We start from the raw sequence: 18,896 nt of genomic DNA on the forward strand, positions 1-18,896 counted from the left end.
ACTAAAACATCTGTGGGCACCAGGGGGTTTGAAATGAAACAAATTTAGGCTCTGTTCTCACAATGAAAAGAGGCCCTGGGCAGCCAGTCAAGGTCATTAGACAAGAGGCAGCAGAGGCAGCTGCTGTGTGGTGCTGGCTTCCCACCTAGATTTGTTGTTTTATTTACCTGTGACATCACATGTGAGTAAAACTACACATTATGGAAGAGAGGGGTGAGTATGAACCATGGAGGCCAAGTCACTCAGAGACCAAGAAAGGGGGAAATGTATCCAGGAGGACCTAGCCTAGGCTTCAAGCCCATTACCATGAGGGAAACAACTGAGGCTATATTGTAGATTTATACTTGTAACCTGCTTCAATGCTACTTTGGCAATTAAGCAGTATGTACATAGATAAATCAATACTAGATGATTCATCAGTAGCGGCCGTGCGGTGGGCTGGAGCCCCCCTTGACTCTGACAATGTTGCAGCTTCACCTAGATAAGGTGGGAGAGAGGAAGGGTGGGGACAAAGTCAAGGTTGGTAAGGCAGTCATGTTGGATGGGCTCTGCTGGTGAATCCTGCTCCATGGCTCTCTCCTACCACACCAGCCACTACTGATATGTATGCAAATTTATTTCACGGCAACTACATATCTATACCCTGTAAAATCTAATGAGATTTGCTGTAGCCAATCAGACACAGTGTTGAAACTGAAGGGAACCTGTACAAGAAACTCTAGCATTCCCTATGCACAGGGAGGAAGAATCAATAGGATACGGCAGGCACAGATTTAATTTCTATACAGTGCTCACCTTCTGGTTCTTTCAGAATACAGTGGTACCTTGGGTTATAAACACTTCAGGTTACAGACTCCGCTAACCCGGAAGTAGTACCTCGGGTTAAGAACTTTAGCTCAGGATGAGAACAGAAATCAGGCAGCAGCAGCGTGACAGCAGCAGGAGGCCCCATTAGCTAAAGTGGTACCTTTAGCGGAGGTTAAGAACAGCTTCAGGTTAAGAACAGACCTCCAGAACAAGTTACGTTCGTAACCAGAGGTGCCACTGTACACCTCCCTTCCTCCAGGGAAAGAAATATGCTCTTGGAAATCAATGGTGAAAGGTAGGATTTCAGCATACCTGCAACTGGACAGCAGTATGTCCTTCCCAAAACAAAAGGTAGCAGCAAAGACAGCAGTCCCTCTTCTTCCTAACTCATGTGTTATTTTGTGCTTTAGTTTTTAAATATGTAAAACAGCAATGCACCTGCCTGCAGCTCAGGCTTCTGCATATACAATCGAGTTAATATTTGGCATAGAGAAACAATAGTCCTCAGAATCAAAACTAGAGAACTAGAAGGCCTTAGGAGCTTCATATATTTAAAATCATCAACTGAAAATTCTCTAAACACTGCTGGACATTGGGACAGAGCTTCCATCATGAGAACAACTTGAGCGTTGAGGGTTATGGGTTAGACTTAAGGGTTGAGGCATGTACACATGGACATCCCTTTGCCTGTTCTTATATACCCTCCAACATTTCTCCAATGAAAATAGGGACATTCCACTCCATAATGATAATTTATACCCCACCCATCTGACTGGGTTGCCCCAGCCATTCTTGGCAGCTTCATATATATATATATATATATATATATATATATATATATATATATGAGAAACATTAAAAAACCTTCCCTTCAGATGGCTCAGGGGTGGAATAACTCCATATCCTCCAACATTTCTCCAATGAAAATAGGAACATCCTAAGAAAAAGTTCCGGGATCAAATAAAAAACTGGGATGGCTTCTCTAAATCAGGGATGTCCATGGAGGATCTGGTCTTAATACCCCTTTCTTCACCAAGAACCAGACCCAGTAATGATGATATAGTATCCATGTAAAACTGGTATGATACCTGGGCATAATGTATTAATTTATTAATTAAAGTCACTGTTGAAAGGTTTGGTCAGGGTACATACTGGAAGCTGAATATAAATCTGATGACCACACATGCAAGGTCTTAAACTCATCTTTACTATGTGGCCAATTACTGAGCCAGCACAGAGAGTCTATCCACACTGTCTGAGAAATTATGCTGACCATTTTGGATTTGCTTTTTCAAAGAACTTGGTCACCACTGGCTCATTTCCATCTAGCTGTGAGTCCTGCAAGTCCTAGTGGAATCTACACACATATAAAAAAAATGCTGTGAAAATGCTTTAACGTTTTGAAAAACACATTGAATTTTGCATAGCTCGGTTGCCATCTAGTGTCCAATTTGTATATTGCACTTTACAACACATTTAAAACATTTTACTTGCAGCTGTGTAGCTGAGTCCCTGGTCTGTGCTTCTCTGTCTGGCTCATATTGTTTGTTTTGCCTATTAGTATTAGTATGACTATTTGTTTAAAATGTGTTCTGTTTTGTAATGGTTAATGAATTATCTTGAAAAAATTTTTTATTCCTTTTGTTGTGAGCTGCTTTAAGCATGGTTTTACCATGAAGAAGTGACATACAAAAAACTCAAACTGATGATGATGATTCTTATCATGCTCCTGGGGATGGCATAAAATAATAAAGCTTTTCTAAAGTGCTTCACATACATTATTAACTCAGTATTCTTTATAACATGCTTGTAAAGTAAGTTAGCATTATTATCCTCTAATTATAGATGCAAGTTACTGGCTTGCCTCAGTTCATTGCTAAGGTGATAACTGAATCAGCGTCTTCTCATAACTACTGAGCACAGCAATTTCAGATACACACACACACACACACACGGGAAATTAGAAATCCTGTCATGATTTGGATGCTATTCATTAATATTCCATACAGGCTATCCCACATAGACAGGTATTGACACTAATTGTCACTGTTCTTTAAGGAGAGAGATGTGCTTGTTGTTTTCAGGTAGAAACTTCTGAAACAGAATCTGCAATTAGAGTCAGTACAGATCAGCTTTTCAGATTTCACTTGTGACTAAGCACAAGTCGTTGTTGACTTCTGGATCTAAAATGCTTTGGAGCCATGTCACATGAGTGTCTCTCTTTTTTTCTACACAGTATCACATGGACACACAGAAATTCTGATCAGAATGCTGACATACACTGCTTGATCTCAGAGAGTGGGACAAACTTTGGTTTACATCTTCTGTGAACTAGGCCAATAGCATGTAACAAGCTCACAAATTATTGTACTTACTCCTGATTTTCTTTTGCCACTTCATTTCATTATACAGATCCTCTGTCTGTTGGAAAAAATCATTTACTTTGCTTCCTTGTTCATCTCTCTCGGTAGTATTGAACACACGGTACTTGGATTCATGCGTGAGGAATTCACAGATATTTGGCACAGGGAAGACTATTTGTTCCATAGTCCTATCATGACGGACGATCTGCAAATATATGTTTCTCACTCAGATGCATACAAGGTTTGAATATCATATATAAACTGATTCTTGCTTCTATGGGCTGAGGAAAGGGACAAATAAGATGATAGATACAGCTAAATTCTATCCATCTTCCAGACAATGTAATTTGGCACAGTTACAGTTTGTCTACAAGCAGGAAAGAGGGAAATATTAATTTCAAGGGTAGCAAAGTGATTGTTCTTTAACAGATGCTCTGCAAGCTTCACTTTGGGAGATTTTCAACTTCAGTCTTTGTCCTCCAAAATCCTAAGCATCCCTTGAAAGGTAGACAGAAATGTTTTGAAAATGATGAATCCCCAAAGCACAGCAAAGCTTATTTTTAATTATTTTTAATTGCAGAAAACAGTAAAATGCTAAGCATTACACAATGATTAAAATGATTTATTTTTAAAGAAAGTAACATGAGCTGGAAGTGCTGGTGAACACATGGGTCTTACATGCTGCCAGATGTGGGAGGGAGGCTTTGCCTCATGCCCTCCATGCACAAAAAAAAATCTACCTGTATGTGATCAGTGTCCCCATTAAAAAAGGGATGAGAAAGTTTTGTGAGTGGTACCTACTCACATACAAAGGTGGTCTCTGCATCTCACACATTGTGCTACACTGACCTGGGTCGCATGCAACACTAAGCCAATAATGAGAATTAATGGAGAGAATTCACTTACCAAGAATGAGCAAATATCCAGAGCTAAGAAGTATTTTGGTATAGCATTGCGTTTGAACTTGGGCTCATGGTTTGTCTCACTCCAGATAAATCATGAATGGTAAAGCATGATTTGGCTTGGTATTACATGTGAACTGGGCCTCTGCATATTGAGAGGGGATAGAGATGAGCCAGAGGTTCTCTCTAATGTGTGGCCCTGAATGCCTAAAAAGCAACATGCTGACTGTATTTGTATGTAACATTAAATCATGGTTTAGCACTATGTGGAAAAGCTGTGGTGAGTCCAACAAAGCACCAGGTTCTGCTTGCCTCTTCAGAGCAGCTATGAGGACTTCTGCCCTAGAGCTCTAGAGACTAGGACTGAAATGGCGTCCCTCCACAAACTTTAAAGTGTGGACCAAGGTTTATCAGCTGGAATGCAATGCTACAGTGAAAGCTGAAGTACAGGAAGGACATATATTATTATGCAGGATGAAGTCCTTCTGCGCTGATTTGTTTACTTGCCAGGACAAATTTTCCCCACGATTAGCATTCAGAACCTGAGCAAATAGTCTCAGCGTTTTGCCATCTGAACACTTAATCAAGAAGATTGTGCCATTCCAGGTCCTACTGTCAACACCTGAAATTTAAGGTTTGAAAAGTGGCTTCAGTTTGGGCCAAAACTGATACACAAGGCAAACAATTAAAATGTCCCATTAAATGCTAAATTCATTCTATACTGATGCAAATGATTCAGTTTTGACTATCTTGATAAATGGGCACAATGCTTTCTCAACTGCTCAAGCTTCTTGATGCAAGTTAAAACAGCAGTTTTATAAGAAAAATGCATTTCTTTGGTTGTGGCAGAATCCCCCATGCAAACGAGTTTAAAGACACTGGGATCAGTATCCTCAGAGCTAAAATTTTAGAAAAGGAGTGCCCATTTCAAAATCTCTGGCATGAAATTCCCATGTTCCAAGTCCAAAAGTAGTTTGCTATAGTCATATGAACATAAGATTTGCCTTGCTGGATTAGACTAAGGTCCTTTGTTTTGTTTCCAGCAAAGGTCAGCCAGATTGTCTAGACCAGCCGTCCCCAAGCTGGTGTCCTCAGATGTTCTAGGCACTAATTCCAAGTCATTAGGCCATGCTGGCTGGGGCTGATGAGAGTTGTAGTCCAAAACATCTGGATGCCACCAGCTTGGAGAACACTGGTGCAGAAGCTTGGGACACAGTGGTGCTTGCCATTAAGCATTGTCTGCCCCCAAGAAATGATACTTTGAAGTATACTGGTGCTAAACATGGAGACTACATTTAGTCATAATGGCTTATAACTACTGTGCTGTTTTTCTAGAAAATAAGATGCCAGAACTCACCATGAACCAGGGGTGTAGCATGTGGAGGGTCAGGAGGGCTGCAGGCACAGATTTTTGAAGAATTGCAAGGCGGCACAACCAGGCACCCCAGTGACAGGTTCCCTTATCAAGACCAGAGCCATGAGGAGGCAAGACAAGACAATCCCAGGCTGGGCCTTCAGGGCTAGGGCGGTGCTGCCACCTGCACATGCCCCACCCCTTGGCCAGCTGAGAGGGAGGGCACCATTGCTGCCACCCACCAAGGAGAGGAGAGGCTCTGGCAGCTGCCTCCTTTTTCGTGAACATGGTGCCACAGCCTTCAGGTCTGCCCTCCTTGCTGGGCAGCTTCAAGCCTATTTCTCCCTCCCTTCACTTTGCTAAACTCTGTGCACACTGCCTAGTCTCCTCCATCTCCTGTCAGACCCCTGTGGCTTGGCCAGTGGAGAGGGCTTGGGTTGCCATGGCCATCCTCCGTGCCATGCCCCTGGGCACCGTCAACCTGCACCATGGCGCTGCCATGAATGCCTCACTTGTTCTCTTATAATGGCAATGGCGCCCACTTGAGAGGTGAGTTCTAGCTGAAGAAAAGCCCTGCTAATCACTAATTAAAAAATTTAAAAAGAGAATAACTCGTTAACGTCTCTTAATCCTTTCAAAATCCACCTAGGCTAGTGGCCACCACCAAACCTTGTGCTGGTAATTTCTAGATTGTGTGCTGCGTGAAGAAATACAGTATTTATCTGTGTATAAGTTAAGGTTATTTTATTTTAAAAATATGCTAAAAATTGGGGGTCATCTTATACATGGATAGTGTATAAGCACCGGTGGCATATCTCTTCTTTCTTGTATATAAAAATGCAAGAAGGGCCTTTACACTCGCCAGAAGCTCAGCTCTGCCCTCACCAGTCCTGGAAGGAGCTCAGTGATTTTGCGCCTGTTCATTGGGGGAGATAGGAAGCCCAGAGCACTTGTTCTTTAGATGTTCCTTTTATGAAGAGGCATGTAGTAAGACCATTGATCCCCTACTGGTGAGGCTCGCTGACCTCCCAGAAAAGCAAAAATTCGACCTTTTCCTGTTAGGCAAAAATCAGAAAATGACTAGCATGGTCGCCAGATTCTGTGTATAGGTCTGCAGGTGCAGACCATCTCCCAACTCAAACTAGTTTGTTAAGAAAATCCCCAAACTCGGATCTATGGGTGACTCTGGGTCAACTACCTGCGGTAGTTTATTGTTGTACATTGTTTTTAAATTTATTGCTGTACATTGTTTTAATTGTTTGTTTTCCTTCTGTGACTGTACCCCCAAGTGTGTTTTATAAGCTGGTCTCCGACCGTAATAAATTATCTATCTATCTATCTATCTATCTACACGGATAGTGGAGAGGTGGGATGGGCAATTGGTGGCTGCTGCAATTGCGGGTGATTGGTGGGTGCGACAAGGCCGCTGGCTACTGGCTGCTCCGGCAATTGGGCGGGCGATTGGCGCTTGCTTTCAGCGAGTGTACAGATGATTGGTGGATTTGTCAACGTGCACACAATTGGCTGTGGCGGTCCTGTGGGTGAACAATTCTTGGCAACCCCCCCCCCCCAAAGCTCAGCAACTGTGGGCAATCCTCCCGAAAAAAGCTCAACAACTCTGGGCAATCTCCCCAAATTTTCTCAATTTGGAGTCCCAGAAAAGAGGGAGCATCTTATACATGGGGGCATGAGGTTTAACACAGAAAAATACGGTACTTAATTTTGTCTACTCTGCACATCCTTCTTCACATTGTTCAGAACTGAATGGTGGCTGTCACATCCCCCTCCCTCTTTTAATGCACTGTCCCTTAGAGTGGAACTCAAGTGGATGCCTCATTTAAATAAAGGACTAGAAATTATCTCCAGCTTCATCTACTCCACTCCCTGCAATGAAGATTCTTAACGAGATGGCTAACTTTGACGTTCATGGAACTGGGAGGTTCAGAGGCATTTTCCAGAGGTCCAAGTGTGTTGACTCTACATGTTTTGCATTCAGTGAACAACTCTTTACCTCAATCTGGGCTGTGTGATTGGCATAGTGCTTCAAAGCATCATCTCCTTCTTCTGGATCAGACCCAGGCTTCAGCATGTGCTGCAGTATTTTATTGTGGCGAGCCAGCTAGAAGGCAAAGGGTGGAAACTATTTGATTCAGTCCCTGTCAGAACTCTCTCCCCATCTCTGCAAAACCCATAAACACATATTACATACTACAATGAGTAAGGCTTGTTTCTTCCATCAGTAAGAATAAAAATATGCCCATCCTCAAGGGTCAACCATGGGTCCTGGTTGTTGTTCGATGATGCTTACCCTGTGCCCTCTTCTACACAACTGTTAAGTGAATCCTGTCCTCCACTGAATCCAATCACCCTTCACGTTATACATCTGACAAAGTAAGCAGCAGTCCACAAAAGCACAATACAGTCATACCTTGGAAGTCAAACAGAATCTGTTCCAGAAGTCCATTCGACTTCCTAAATGTTTGAAAACCTGCAGCTTATCAGAAGCTGCAAAAGCCCCGTCAGACATTCAGCTTCCAAAAATAGTTCACAAACTGGCACAGTCACTTCCAGGTTTGCGGTGTTCGGGAGCCAAAATGTTTGAAAACTAAGCTGTTCAAAAACCAAGGTACGGCTGTACAATGTATTCATGTTAAGGATTCCTTTAGACTCTTTGCCATTTTTGCTACCACACAGTTCACCTTCTAGAGCTTTGCCAAGAAGTTTCTCCAAAGTGTGTGTGTGTCCTGGGAGGTTGTGTAAGATCTTGTGTTTGGTTAAGCATTCAGTGGCTGGAGAATGTTGAATGAGGGTGCCAACACTTATAGTTCGAAAACGTGCATTTAAAAAAAGGAAGGAAGGAAAAGCAAAGCAAGAAAAGAAAAGCAAGATGGAACTGGGTAGTTTTTAAAAATGTTTTTAGCTAGACTCCCTGTAATAACAGTTATAAAGTTATTTCCACTCTCTGTGTACCATCGAAGCTGAATAGTGATTTCTATTACGCATGTAGCAACTTCCCTTCCAAAATCTAGTATTGTTTTATACTCTTAACACCTTACCACACAGATAACAATTTGTTAACAAACATTAAAAACAGCAGGGTATTAATCACTGAACAATGGGAGATCCTGGAATCACATGTTGAGAGGTTTAATTAGGCTGATTATGTTCTCTGTAGCAACTGAAAGAGCTAATCTTTCCCTAGCAAGCAGTGGCATGGATAGGCCACTGGAAGCCAGGCCTAACCTCCCTTTTGATTCATTTCTTCATATAATTTCACTTGGCCCAGGCTGGGATTTGCTCTGGTATATCTGTCATTGTTTGTTAAGTCCACTGCCTTGTCCATCCTTGAGCCATTTCCCACAGTCACCTTGTTGACCTACTCCATGCTCATGCCTTCTTTCTGGGCACGGCATGCTATGTGAGCCCCAAAACTCCTACAGTGGGTACCAAACTGGTGATCTGAGGGATGTCAGATGAGGAGTTAACTTGTGCATCACAACCCTGCTCTGAACAAAGGAGGGATCTGCAGGGAGACCAGCCCACACCAATGTAAGATATCTCCTTGCACCAACAGGACAGAACATTCTAGGTGGTATTCCCAGAATATGGCAAGGAGAGGACAGGGGCCCTGACAATAGTTTCATACAACTATTAAAAGTGAAGGGACCCTGTTTTCTTTTCCGTCTGCCCCCTTCCTGTTTAATCAATGTATATAATGCTTAACTGAAAAATTGGTGCTTCTAAACAGTCTCTAAAAGCAGCAGGGTCAGCTTTGCTCACTCAGTCTGAGCACCTAGCCCTGCCGCTGCCATTGTATACAGATGGCCTTCATCTCCTTCTCCCTCACTGCACCTCTACTGAACATGATCCAGGTCTGACAGCATCCTTGTACCCCTCCCCCATATTATATATCCTTTTTGGAATTATTTATTTATATCTGACCTGTAAATTCCATGTTTAAGTCCTTCCTGTCCTTGAATTTTCCCTCCCCTATTCTGTTTCCTGTCTCTAAAATCTTATCAGGGGACTGATGGAAAATGGCTCTTTTTTGTTTTTATTGTATGCCAATATAAGGACTGTTGTCCAATGGTGGAGTAAAAATATAAGAAACTACATAATAAATACATATACCCAACCTTTGGGTATATTCAGTTGAAGACTGAATGGGCTAATGCATGAGGGCTTCTTCTGATTGGGTCAGCTGGCTTTTAGACTTCACACACACACTACTTCTCCTTCCCAACATATGGTTCTGCTGCACATTTATGGTCTTGGTGGTTTATGTCTCTCATCTACTTGGGATCTTTGCTATGCTAATACCTAATTACTCCAGGGACTGCTGAACTAAGTGTGATGCAAGGAAGGATTTCTCAATTAAAGGTTGTGTGGTCTTGCCCTTCAATCAAGGTGGAATCTTAGTCAGGAAATCTCTCACACATGATCAGGAGATCATACTATATCTGAGAGGAGGAAACCCACTGCAAATTCTTTATCTCTCCTAAAATTAAAATGTAGAACTTTTTGTAAAGCTTCTTGCAGATTCCCTTTAATACAAAATTGCAAGCTCTGTCTTCATCTCGTACAAGCGTGTTTCAGCTTAGCAGAGGGTGCCTGCTGCAATATATTGTTTCAGCAATGAGTCTGGTTTATTGCATTGCATGTCCCTCTGAGCACACTATCTAGATGCGCTATACTGTAAGGTGACTTTAGGTGAGGCTACCTTGAAAGGAGGCATTCATAAAAATGGAATACAACATTTATTGCTTTTCAATAACCTCCAGGTGGTCTACAAGCAAAAAAGACATCTCTTCCACCTCTTCCCTGAATCCTTCACAAATCTGAACTGAAAAGTGAAAGTTGTTTTCTTTCAGGCCCATGTGCCCTTGCCAGTAATGGGGATCCAACATTACAAAATGGCATCTTGTAAAAGTTACAGGGATCTACAAACATAATTGGTTAAAAAACACACACCATAATGGGCAGAATCCAGCTGAATGTCCTCCTGAGCAGGACAATGCTGCTGTATTGTGTCCATTATCTGCAGCATATGTAAATCAGTGAATGTACTGATTCATTATGACGACTATACTGTTAGGCTTTGAACAGCGAATCTTGCAACAGGAATCTAGCTCTGGATACAGCAACAGGTGATTCTTCCAAATGAATGATTTCTTTATCTAAGGCTGGTATTATGGACACTCATACAGAGAATGTATGATAGTTTTTGTTTTTGTTTTGTTTTTTTTTTATTATTATTATTATTATTATTATTATTATTTTAAAAAGATGGATAAAAGAAGAAATGGTTTATCTAGTCTCCTAGCGGTGTTTTTCTAGGTAGACTTCCATTTTGACTGAAGGTCAAGGTTGCTGAATCCTTAATCAAAGGAGCCTATCTTACATACACAATAGCAAGAATGCTTAGTAAGTGGGATGTGTTTTCTAATAAGATTCTATACTGGACATAAGCAATAATATAATCTCTGAGGCCATTTCCAACTCTGAAGTGTTTCTCTGTACCTCATCAGATTTTCTCAAAGTCCTAAGAAATGCAGCTCTCAGCTAGGAAAAATGGTACATGGCCTCACGGGTCCATGTGTAAATTTGAAAATCTATTAGCTAATGATGAGAAGAGCCCCAGGCCTCTTTAGTAAAGAAGTAAAGGACTCACCAAACCACCTCTACAGAACTAAGTCAACTCGGGTCTCTGAAAAAGAAAATCTGGTAACAAAAACCCGTACACATGAAACTGATACAAATGCAAAAGCACATTTATTGGTCTGAGAATTTAGGATTTTTCACTTTTCAAAGTTCAAGTTCTCAAATATTGTAGCTGAGATGCAACAGAGCTGACAGCTGTGGTTCTGCATCCTCAATGCACATGCAAATTCAAAGGTAAGTGCTATTAGGGGTTTTCAGTGGGCTCTTCTGATCTACAGTAGTAAGAATACACTTCTAGGAACAGCATGCTATGCATCCTGCCTTTTCAGGTGATTACACCTCTGTGTTAAATATGCATTTAAAGCAAGGCTCACTACATAAACAAGCAGTATTATTGCTCTCACTGAGTTTATGATGATATTGGGTGTCATTCCGTGTTGTCTGTGTGTAAGTGGAATGGACTTTTGATCACACAGAAGGACTTCTTCTCTTTCCTGTCCTCTCCCCTGGAGCTGTTCCCAACACCCGCATTATGACTCACCTTCCTAAATGAATATGCAAGATGCATGAAGATGAGAGCATCCTAAAACATGCTTGTTCCTAGTAGACCTGGGTTCGGAGTTGACAGGGTATAGAAACAAAGCCAACATCCTGAGATGTTAAGAGAGAACGCCTCAGAACTGAAAAGCCTCCAGCTGCTGAGACTAGGTGTCATTTCTGTGGTTGATGAATGATTGCAAATCACAGCAATGATGTGCTTCTACAAGTGCCACACAGTGCCCATTCTGTATGTGTAAAGAGTCATTCCTTTAGTGTGACAGAACTTGACTTTGGAATTCCCCTACTGACATAGGAAGGTGCCATAACTGTACTCCTGTAGACTCCTACCAAAAACTTTTGTGTTTTGTTGGGCCCATCAAGGCACATGGTTGAACAGTTACATCTGTGTTTAAATTCACTTCACATGTTTATTGTTTTTTGATGTTTTTAACAGTTTATAAATGTTTTCTATGAAGGCCTGAATTTTTTTATTTGCAAATGGTGTCGTGCATAATACCTTCCACCAAGTTTGCTACTTGTATTGTTTTATTCATACTACTTTCTTGCAGTACAGATATGTGATTCCAAACTGATTGTTACTGTGTGTGTTTTAATCTACAAAGGGTTAACATGGATTGGATCTGTGATAGCCTTATTATTAGTGCTGCAATTGTTCATTAGATCAGGCAACTGATTACAATACTTTTGATCAATTAAAATGTGTTTCTGATTAGCTGGCAGATTTAAAAACAAAGAAATTAACATTTGTCTAATGCAAACATTTAGAAAAACAGCAAGTGTTATCTTAGAAGACTTTCCCTTCTTGACATGCATAGGAGGGAATTCCTTCTAAAAAAAATGCTGCCCATCTAAAAGCAAAGAAATGCACACTTTTCATTTCAGAGCTATTATATTCATATGCAAATATATGAAGATTTGCTGAAATAATTTATCAATTACAACTCATGCAGCTAGCCAAATCTTGGATCTCTTTAATTAGGCAGCATCTCTGTTTATCATCATTCTTAGGCTAACACCTGTGCTTGTATGTGAGAAATTATTATTATTAATAATAATAATATCATTATTTTAAAAAATACTCAATGTGGCAAAACTCCTTAAATGAGAGATCAAATGCCTGCTCTCCTCCACCAGAGTCTCACTGAGTCTCATTGTCAGGTCACATGTCTGACTCTGGGCTAAGTTATGACACTAAAGGATAATACTCTAATGGGCAAAAAGTCAACAAGATGCAGAGAGAGAAAGTTGCCAAGGATTCTCTTCGCAACAGAACAGCACCTTCAGACATTTGTTTCATATTTCTGGGGCTCATTAGTGTCAACCCCTGTTGCACCTTCCACACTGGATCTTTAGAGAGAGCGTAAAGTAGTGTTATATACCATTTTAATGAACTGCAAGGTTCTCCTATTTCAGTCCTACCAGTCCAAGTCAAAGTGCCTTGCAACAGCTTCTGATTCTGCTGGCATTTAACTAGACGGTGTCAGAATGACACTGCTATCTTGTCTCATCAGGATGATGACTACAAAAACAAACATGCAGAACATAAAAGGTTCTATGACAAGCATCAGGCCTGGCAAGCAATGATTTGAGTCCCAAGGGAGTCACGTTTCCATATTATCTCTGAGCTCTGGCACTGCAATCAACTGAGGTGCAACACTGCTCAGAGAGAAATCTGCAAACTCAGCAAAGCCCCACACCAATTTCAGTCTAGGGACCTAAATTACACCTTTTGTGCAGTTAGGGGATTTTTCTTCCCAAGAGGGTGGCTGGAGTGGCTTTCCAGAGAAGCTGTTTTAAGACTTCAAGACATTATCACTCTATTTCTCATTATTTATAGTGCATTTATAGTGCACTTAAAAACCAGCAAATAAGAAAAAGATACTGCTATGTACAGCTATTGTGCCTACCTAAAGAAAGTTGGGAGCACAGCTTTCAGGTGTAAAAAAGTATAGTCCAGAGTTCAAATGTATTTATGTGTGCATCTGTATCTAAATCTATAAAAACACCCACACACCCCTGTATGTTTCCTTGAGGTGTGTTTTCTCATTCCAATGAAAGGGAAATGAAATCTAGGTATGTGTAATTGCATTTGCATGTATTCAAACCATACCTCTCCCTTTCCTCTGCTGTGGTCTCTCCAACTGTCAAATATCAGATTTGTAAGCTGCAAGGAGCAGAAGTCTGTCCTTAACTGTAATTAAGCAATTTCTGAGTTCCGACATTAACTGTACTTAAGGTCAATTGTTTCACATGGTTAAGTGTGAAAAGGGATTTGCCTCAGAGAAAAGCAGGCACAGAGATAGAGAGTACATGCTCTCAAAGCTGGCCCCTAATTTTTAAAAACTAGTTTAAAAAGAGCAAGTGCTATGCCTGTGCTGGCTCCTATTTCTGTTGTTTGTTAACAATGAATTGGGTTGGGGAGGTTCCCTGTAGAACAAACACATGATTTGGGCCACTGGTCAATTTGTAGTGGACCATATAGCATTTGTTGGTTGTTGGGATTTTCCCCAAGAAGGTTGAACTAGGTAGCCCTAGTCTGATTAAGATCACTTGTTCTGTCTTAAGCAAGACTGAACATCCAGGATGATTTAACAAATATTACTGATTTAACATTGCAGTCTTCAGCTGCGATGCTTACCCCATTTAGCTGGGGGTAAGCCTCATTCAATTCAATAGAATTTAATTCTCAGTACACATGGCTAGGATTGCACTGTTAATTAGCAAGAAATCTTATTAAGTGCATGCATGTGGGAGAAATGATACTGGGTGTTCCCTGGTGAGAACAAGGAGTGCCAGGGTGGGGAATATGTAATTTTGCCCCCACTGTTAATGTGAGCTTAAGACTGTGGAGAAAGCAGCGGAAGTGAGATTAACAACAACAACATATTATTTATACCCCAGTGATCTGGCTGGGTTTCCCCAGCCACTCTGGGTGGCTCCCAACAAAATATTAAAAATACAATAAAACATCATGACACCCAACTCTATCTGTTGATGGATGGCCATCCTGACTCGGCCCCAGACACACTGACCAGATGTTTGGAAGCTGTGGCTGGATGGTTACGTGGAAGCCGGTTGAAGTTAAATCCTTCGAAGGCAGAGGTCCTCTGGCTGGGACGGGACGATATGGGATTGGGGGGGCAACTCCCATCTCTTGCGGGGGTGCAATTAGTGCCAGCACCGTCCGTTAAGAGTTTGGGTGTGATCTTCGACACCTCCCTCTCTATGGAGGCACAGATTACAGCTATAACAAAGGCGGCATTTTTTCATCTCCGCCAAGCTAAGCAGTTGGCTCCTTACCTCTCTCGCCCTGACCTAGCCACTGTGATCCACGTGACGGTCACCTCCAGACTGGATTATTGTAACTCACTCTACGTGGGGCTGCCCTTGAGACTGACCCAGAAACTCCAGCGGGTGCAGAATGCCGCGGCGAGACTCCTTATGGGGTCTTCGCTGCGAGATCACATTCACCCGGTGCTATACCAGCTGCACTGGATCCCGGTGGAGTACAGGATCAGGTTTAAGGTGCTGGTTTTAACCTTTAAAGCCCTATACGGCCTAGGACCCTCATACCTACGGGACCGCCTCTCCTGGTATGCCCCACAGAGGAACCTACGGTCTGCAAATAAAAACATCTTGAAGGTCCCAGGCCACAGAGAAGTTAGGCTGGCCTCAACTAGAGCCAGGGTTTTCTCGGCTGCGGCTCCAACCTGGTGGAACGCTCTGTCACAAGAGACTAGGGCCTTGCGGGACCTGACATCTTTCCACAAGGCCTGCAAGACAGAGTTGTTCCACCAGGCCTTTGGTCAGGGCCCAGCCTGACTCCCTCCTCTGGTAACCTGCACAGAACTTTGCTTAACGGTTGCCATTAATTTGATTTTAATTAATTTTTATAATGAAATGTTTTAGAATGTTGGATTATTTGATTGTTTGATTATTTGATTGTTGTTAGCCGCCCTGAGCCTGGCTTTGGCTGGGGAGGGTGGGATATAAAAAAATAAATAAATTATTATTATTATTATCAGACATTAAAAACTTTCCTAAACAGGGCTGCCTTCAGATATCTTTTAAAAGTCAGATAGTTGTTTATTTCCTTGACATCTGATGGGAGAGTGTTCCACAGGGTGGGCGCCACCACTGAGAAGGCCATCTGCCTGGTTCCCTGCAACCTTACTTCTCCCAAAGAGGGAACCGCCAGAAGGCCCTCAGCGCTGGACCTCAGTGTCCAGGCAGAATGATGGGGGTGGAGATGCTCCTTCAGGTATACTGGGCTGAGGCCATTTAGGGCTTTAAAGGTGAGCACCAACACTTTGAATTGTGCTCAGAAATGTACTGGGAGGCAATGTTGGTCTTTCAGCACCTCTAAGGGTCTTCTGCTGGTTCCCTCACTGTGAGAAGTGAAGTTACAGGGAACTAGGCAGAGGGCCTTCTCAGTAGTGGCACCCTCCCTGTGGAATGCCCTCCCTTCAGATGTCGAGATAAAGAATTACACAACTTTTAGAAGACATCTGAAGGCAGCCCTGTATCGGGAAGGTTTTAATGTTTGATGTTTTACTATGTTTTTATATATGCTGTAATAATATTTTTATATAATAATATAAATGATGTTGTTGTTGTTGTTATACTTGGTAGGTAGCACTGGTGGTCTCTGTTGTATTTCTGTATTTTGGATCTGGTAGTAGTTATTATGGTTGCCATATGTTTGTTGCTGTTGTTTAGATAAATGTTTTTAGAGGATATCTTATCTAATTGTTTTGTGCTGCTTTAAAATGTTAATTCTTATTGTACCATTTGTATTTATTTGTGATTATTATGGTATAGTATCCATTCTTAAGGAAATCAGCCCTGAGTGCTCACTGGAAGGACAGATCATGAAACTGAGGCTCCAATACTTTGGCCACCTCATGAGAAGAGAAGACTCCCTGGAAAAGACCCTGATGTTGGGAAAGATGGAGGGCACAAGGAGAAGGGGACGACAGAGGACAAGATGGTTGGATAGTGTTCTCGAAGCTACCAGCATGAGTTTGACTAAACTGCGGGAGGCAGTGGAAGACAGGAGGGCCTGGCGTGCTCTGGTCCATGGGGTCACAAAGAGTCGGACACGACTAAATGACTAAACATCAGAGATTTCTTTGGCATATGGACTGGTATATAAGTTACCTAAATATTCTTACCATTGTATTCAGAAAATAAAATTGCTAGAAAATAATGTTAGGTATTTAAGTCAGTTTGTGTCATGTTTGATCAAACATGGTCACTTTGGTCACTAGCAGGCAAATCTGCTGCACCTAATGACGTATTCCTTTCCTTCCACTAATAATTACCAATTAACTCAGATTACTACTGTATGCCTACTAGAGAACCCAGGGATAATATTTTGCTTCCACTCAAAAGAAAAATGCTTCTCTCTCTCTATTTTTAAGAACTTTATCAATGGAAGTGAATGGCCAACTGTGCTAGACGATCAGGAGAGAGATTAATTCAAACTGATGTTTGTATACTGTGAAGACACATCAATATCATGTTGTGTAAATTTCTTTTAACCGTAGCAGGTAACAAAAGCAGTTTTCATGATGCCCATCAGGAGATAGTTGGGTTTGCATAGGTGATCTCAGCTAATGAAATGCCCAATTATAACAATGATTTAGATCAATAGCCACCTCCTCTGGATCCTAGAATTCAACAGCCCAACCACTGCTGTGACCTGACAAGTGAACATCATTGTGTACATTATCAATAAACATGACAGACTTTCCAAAGAATATGCATCCTGTTAAAAGCACAAGAAACCATTCTTTATTACTAACTAGCACCCATTATGTAAAATATATTTTTAGTCTATTGGAATGGCTCCTAGAACAGTGGGGTGAATTCTTTCCCTTGTCCTTAGCCTCACACTTACTGTTACCTCTCATTATAGTTTCCTTTTTATACTGGAAAAGGCAGAGGATCAAAAGGGGAGAAAAATGAGTGTGGGGAAAGGAGATTGGGCCAGGTTATTGATTCAGCAGAATAAAGTAGTGTAGCTTTTCACTGCTTTTACCTTTTGAGGAGGCAGGTGTTGGTGGCATTGTATGAGGTACGTTTGAATGCACACATTCAAGACTTAGGGAAGAACCATCTCTCCGCTTAAAGGCAAATAGCATTCCATGTAGATTAGACTAAAATCTTCTCCTTGAAATGCTGGTTTTTACGTGCAGGGGGTTCCTCCCCCATTTTTTGAGTACTGAAATGCCCCCCCCCCGTCCCAAGCCCAAGTTGGAACAGTCAAAGAAAGGCTTCACCACATGATTTTCCTGATTGTGCAAAGTGGGCCTGAGTGCTTTCACCCTGTTTTTTAATGCTACACTGTTGATTGGCACAATACAATTCTATTATAATCAAGGAAGTTGTGCCAGTGAAAGAGAAGACTGTATCTGAAGCCTCTTCTACTATTAATGCAAATGGACAAAGCAGAGGTGGAGATCCCAATGCTTTCCAGATGTTGTAGGACTATGTCTCCCATCATCTCTGCCCATTGGCAATCCCTGTTGGCTAAGACCAGCTGGAGTTGCAGTCCATCAACATCTGGAGGCCTGCAGGTTCCCCACCCCTACTTTAGAGCCTACTGTGTCGTGGCGGCAATAAAATGCACGATGCACAACATGCTTTGAATGAATGACCACAATAAATGGAAGAGAACTTGTGAAACGGATTGCATTCAACCAAGTCCTACTCAGAGTAGACTCAGTGAATTGAATGAATCACAGTTAGCCATGACTATTAATTTCAATGGGTCTACTCTGAGTAGAACTTAGCTGAATACCACCTGTTGTATTTTCTAACACGTGTCTCTATTTCAAGCATCATTTGGAGCTTTTCCTTTTCTTTACCTTCCTATTAGTGTCACTTGCTCCTTCCTTTTTGTTCTCCTGAAGTTTGAGGCACAGTTAACAATAGACAAAACAAAGCACTGGAGAGACCAAGAACAGCAGGTAGGTTTGGCACCCCTGCCCCTTTGAGGTTCATCCACCTAGTGAGTATCTGCCATTCTCTCATATAGGAAAAGGGAGGACCTGAATCTGGAGAAAACAATGCCGGGGGGGGGGGCAAAATCTTCTGATAATCCTATCTATACCAACCAATCCTCATCTTATGGAGGGTGCAATGTGCCTCCATGCGCAGGACACACAAGGCACATTGCACCCTCTCCCAAGCTTCCCCCACCTGCAATGCACAAGCCACATGCATCTCCCTAGTTACGACAAC

General features: G+C 41.8%; 1 protein-coding gene across 6 annotated transcripts in view; it reads right to left on the reverse strand.

The window, feature by feature from the left end:
- ITPR2 (inositol 1,4,5-trisphosphate receptor type 2) overlaps positions 1-18,896 on the reverse strand; it is a 370,362-nt gene that overhangs the window by 35,155 nt on the left and 316,311 nt on the right. For all 6 annotated transcript variants that reach the window (XM_081023379.1, XM_081023378.1, XM_081023377.1 and 3 more), the window contains 2 exons: positions 7,438-7,545; positions 3,183-3,375 (listed from right to left, as the gene is read on the reverse strand). In XM_081023379.1, the coding sequence (XP_080879505.1) occupies positions 3,183-3,375; positions 7,438-7,545 (301 nt within the window). The remainder of the gene's footprint in view (positions 1-3,182; positions 3,376-7,437; positions 7,546-18,896) is intronic.

This window comes from Podarcis pityusensis (genome assembly GCF_964106645.2).
Source record: "Podarcis pityusensis genome assembly, chromosome: 10".
Lineage (NCBI taxonomy): Eukaryota > Metazoa > Chordata > Lepidosauria > Squamata > Lacertidae > Podarcis > Podarcis pityusensis.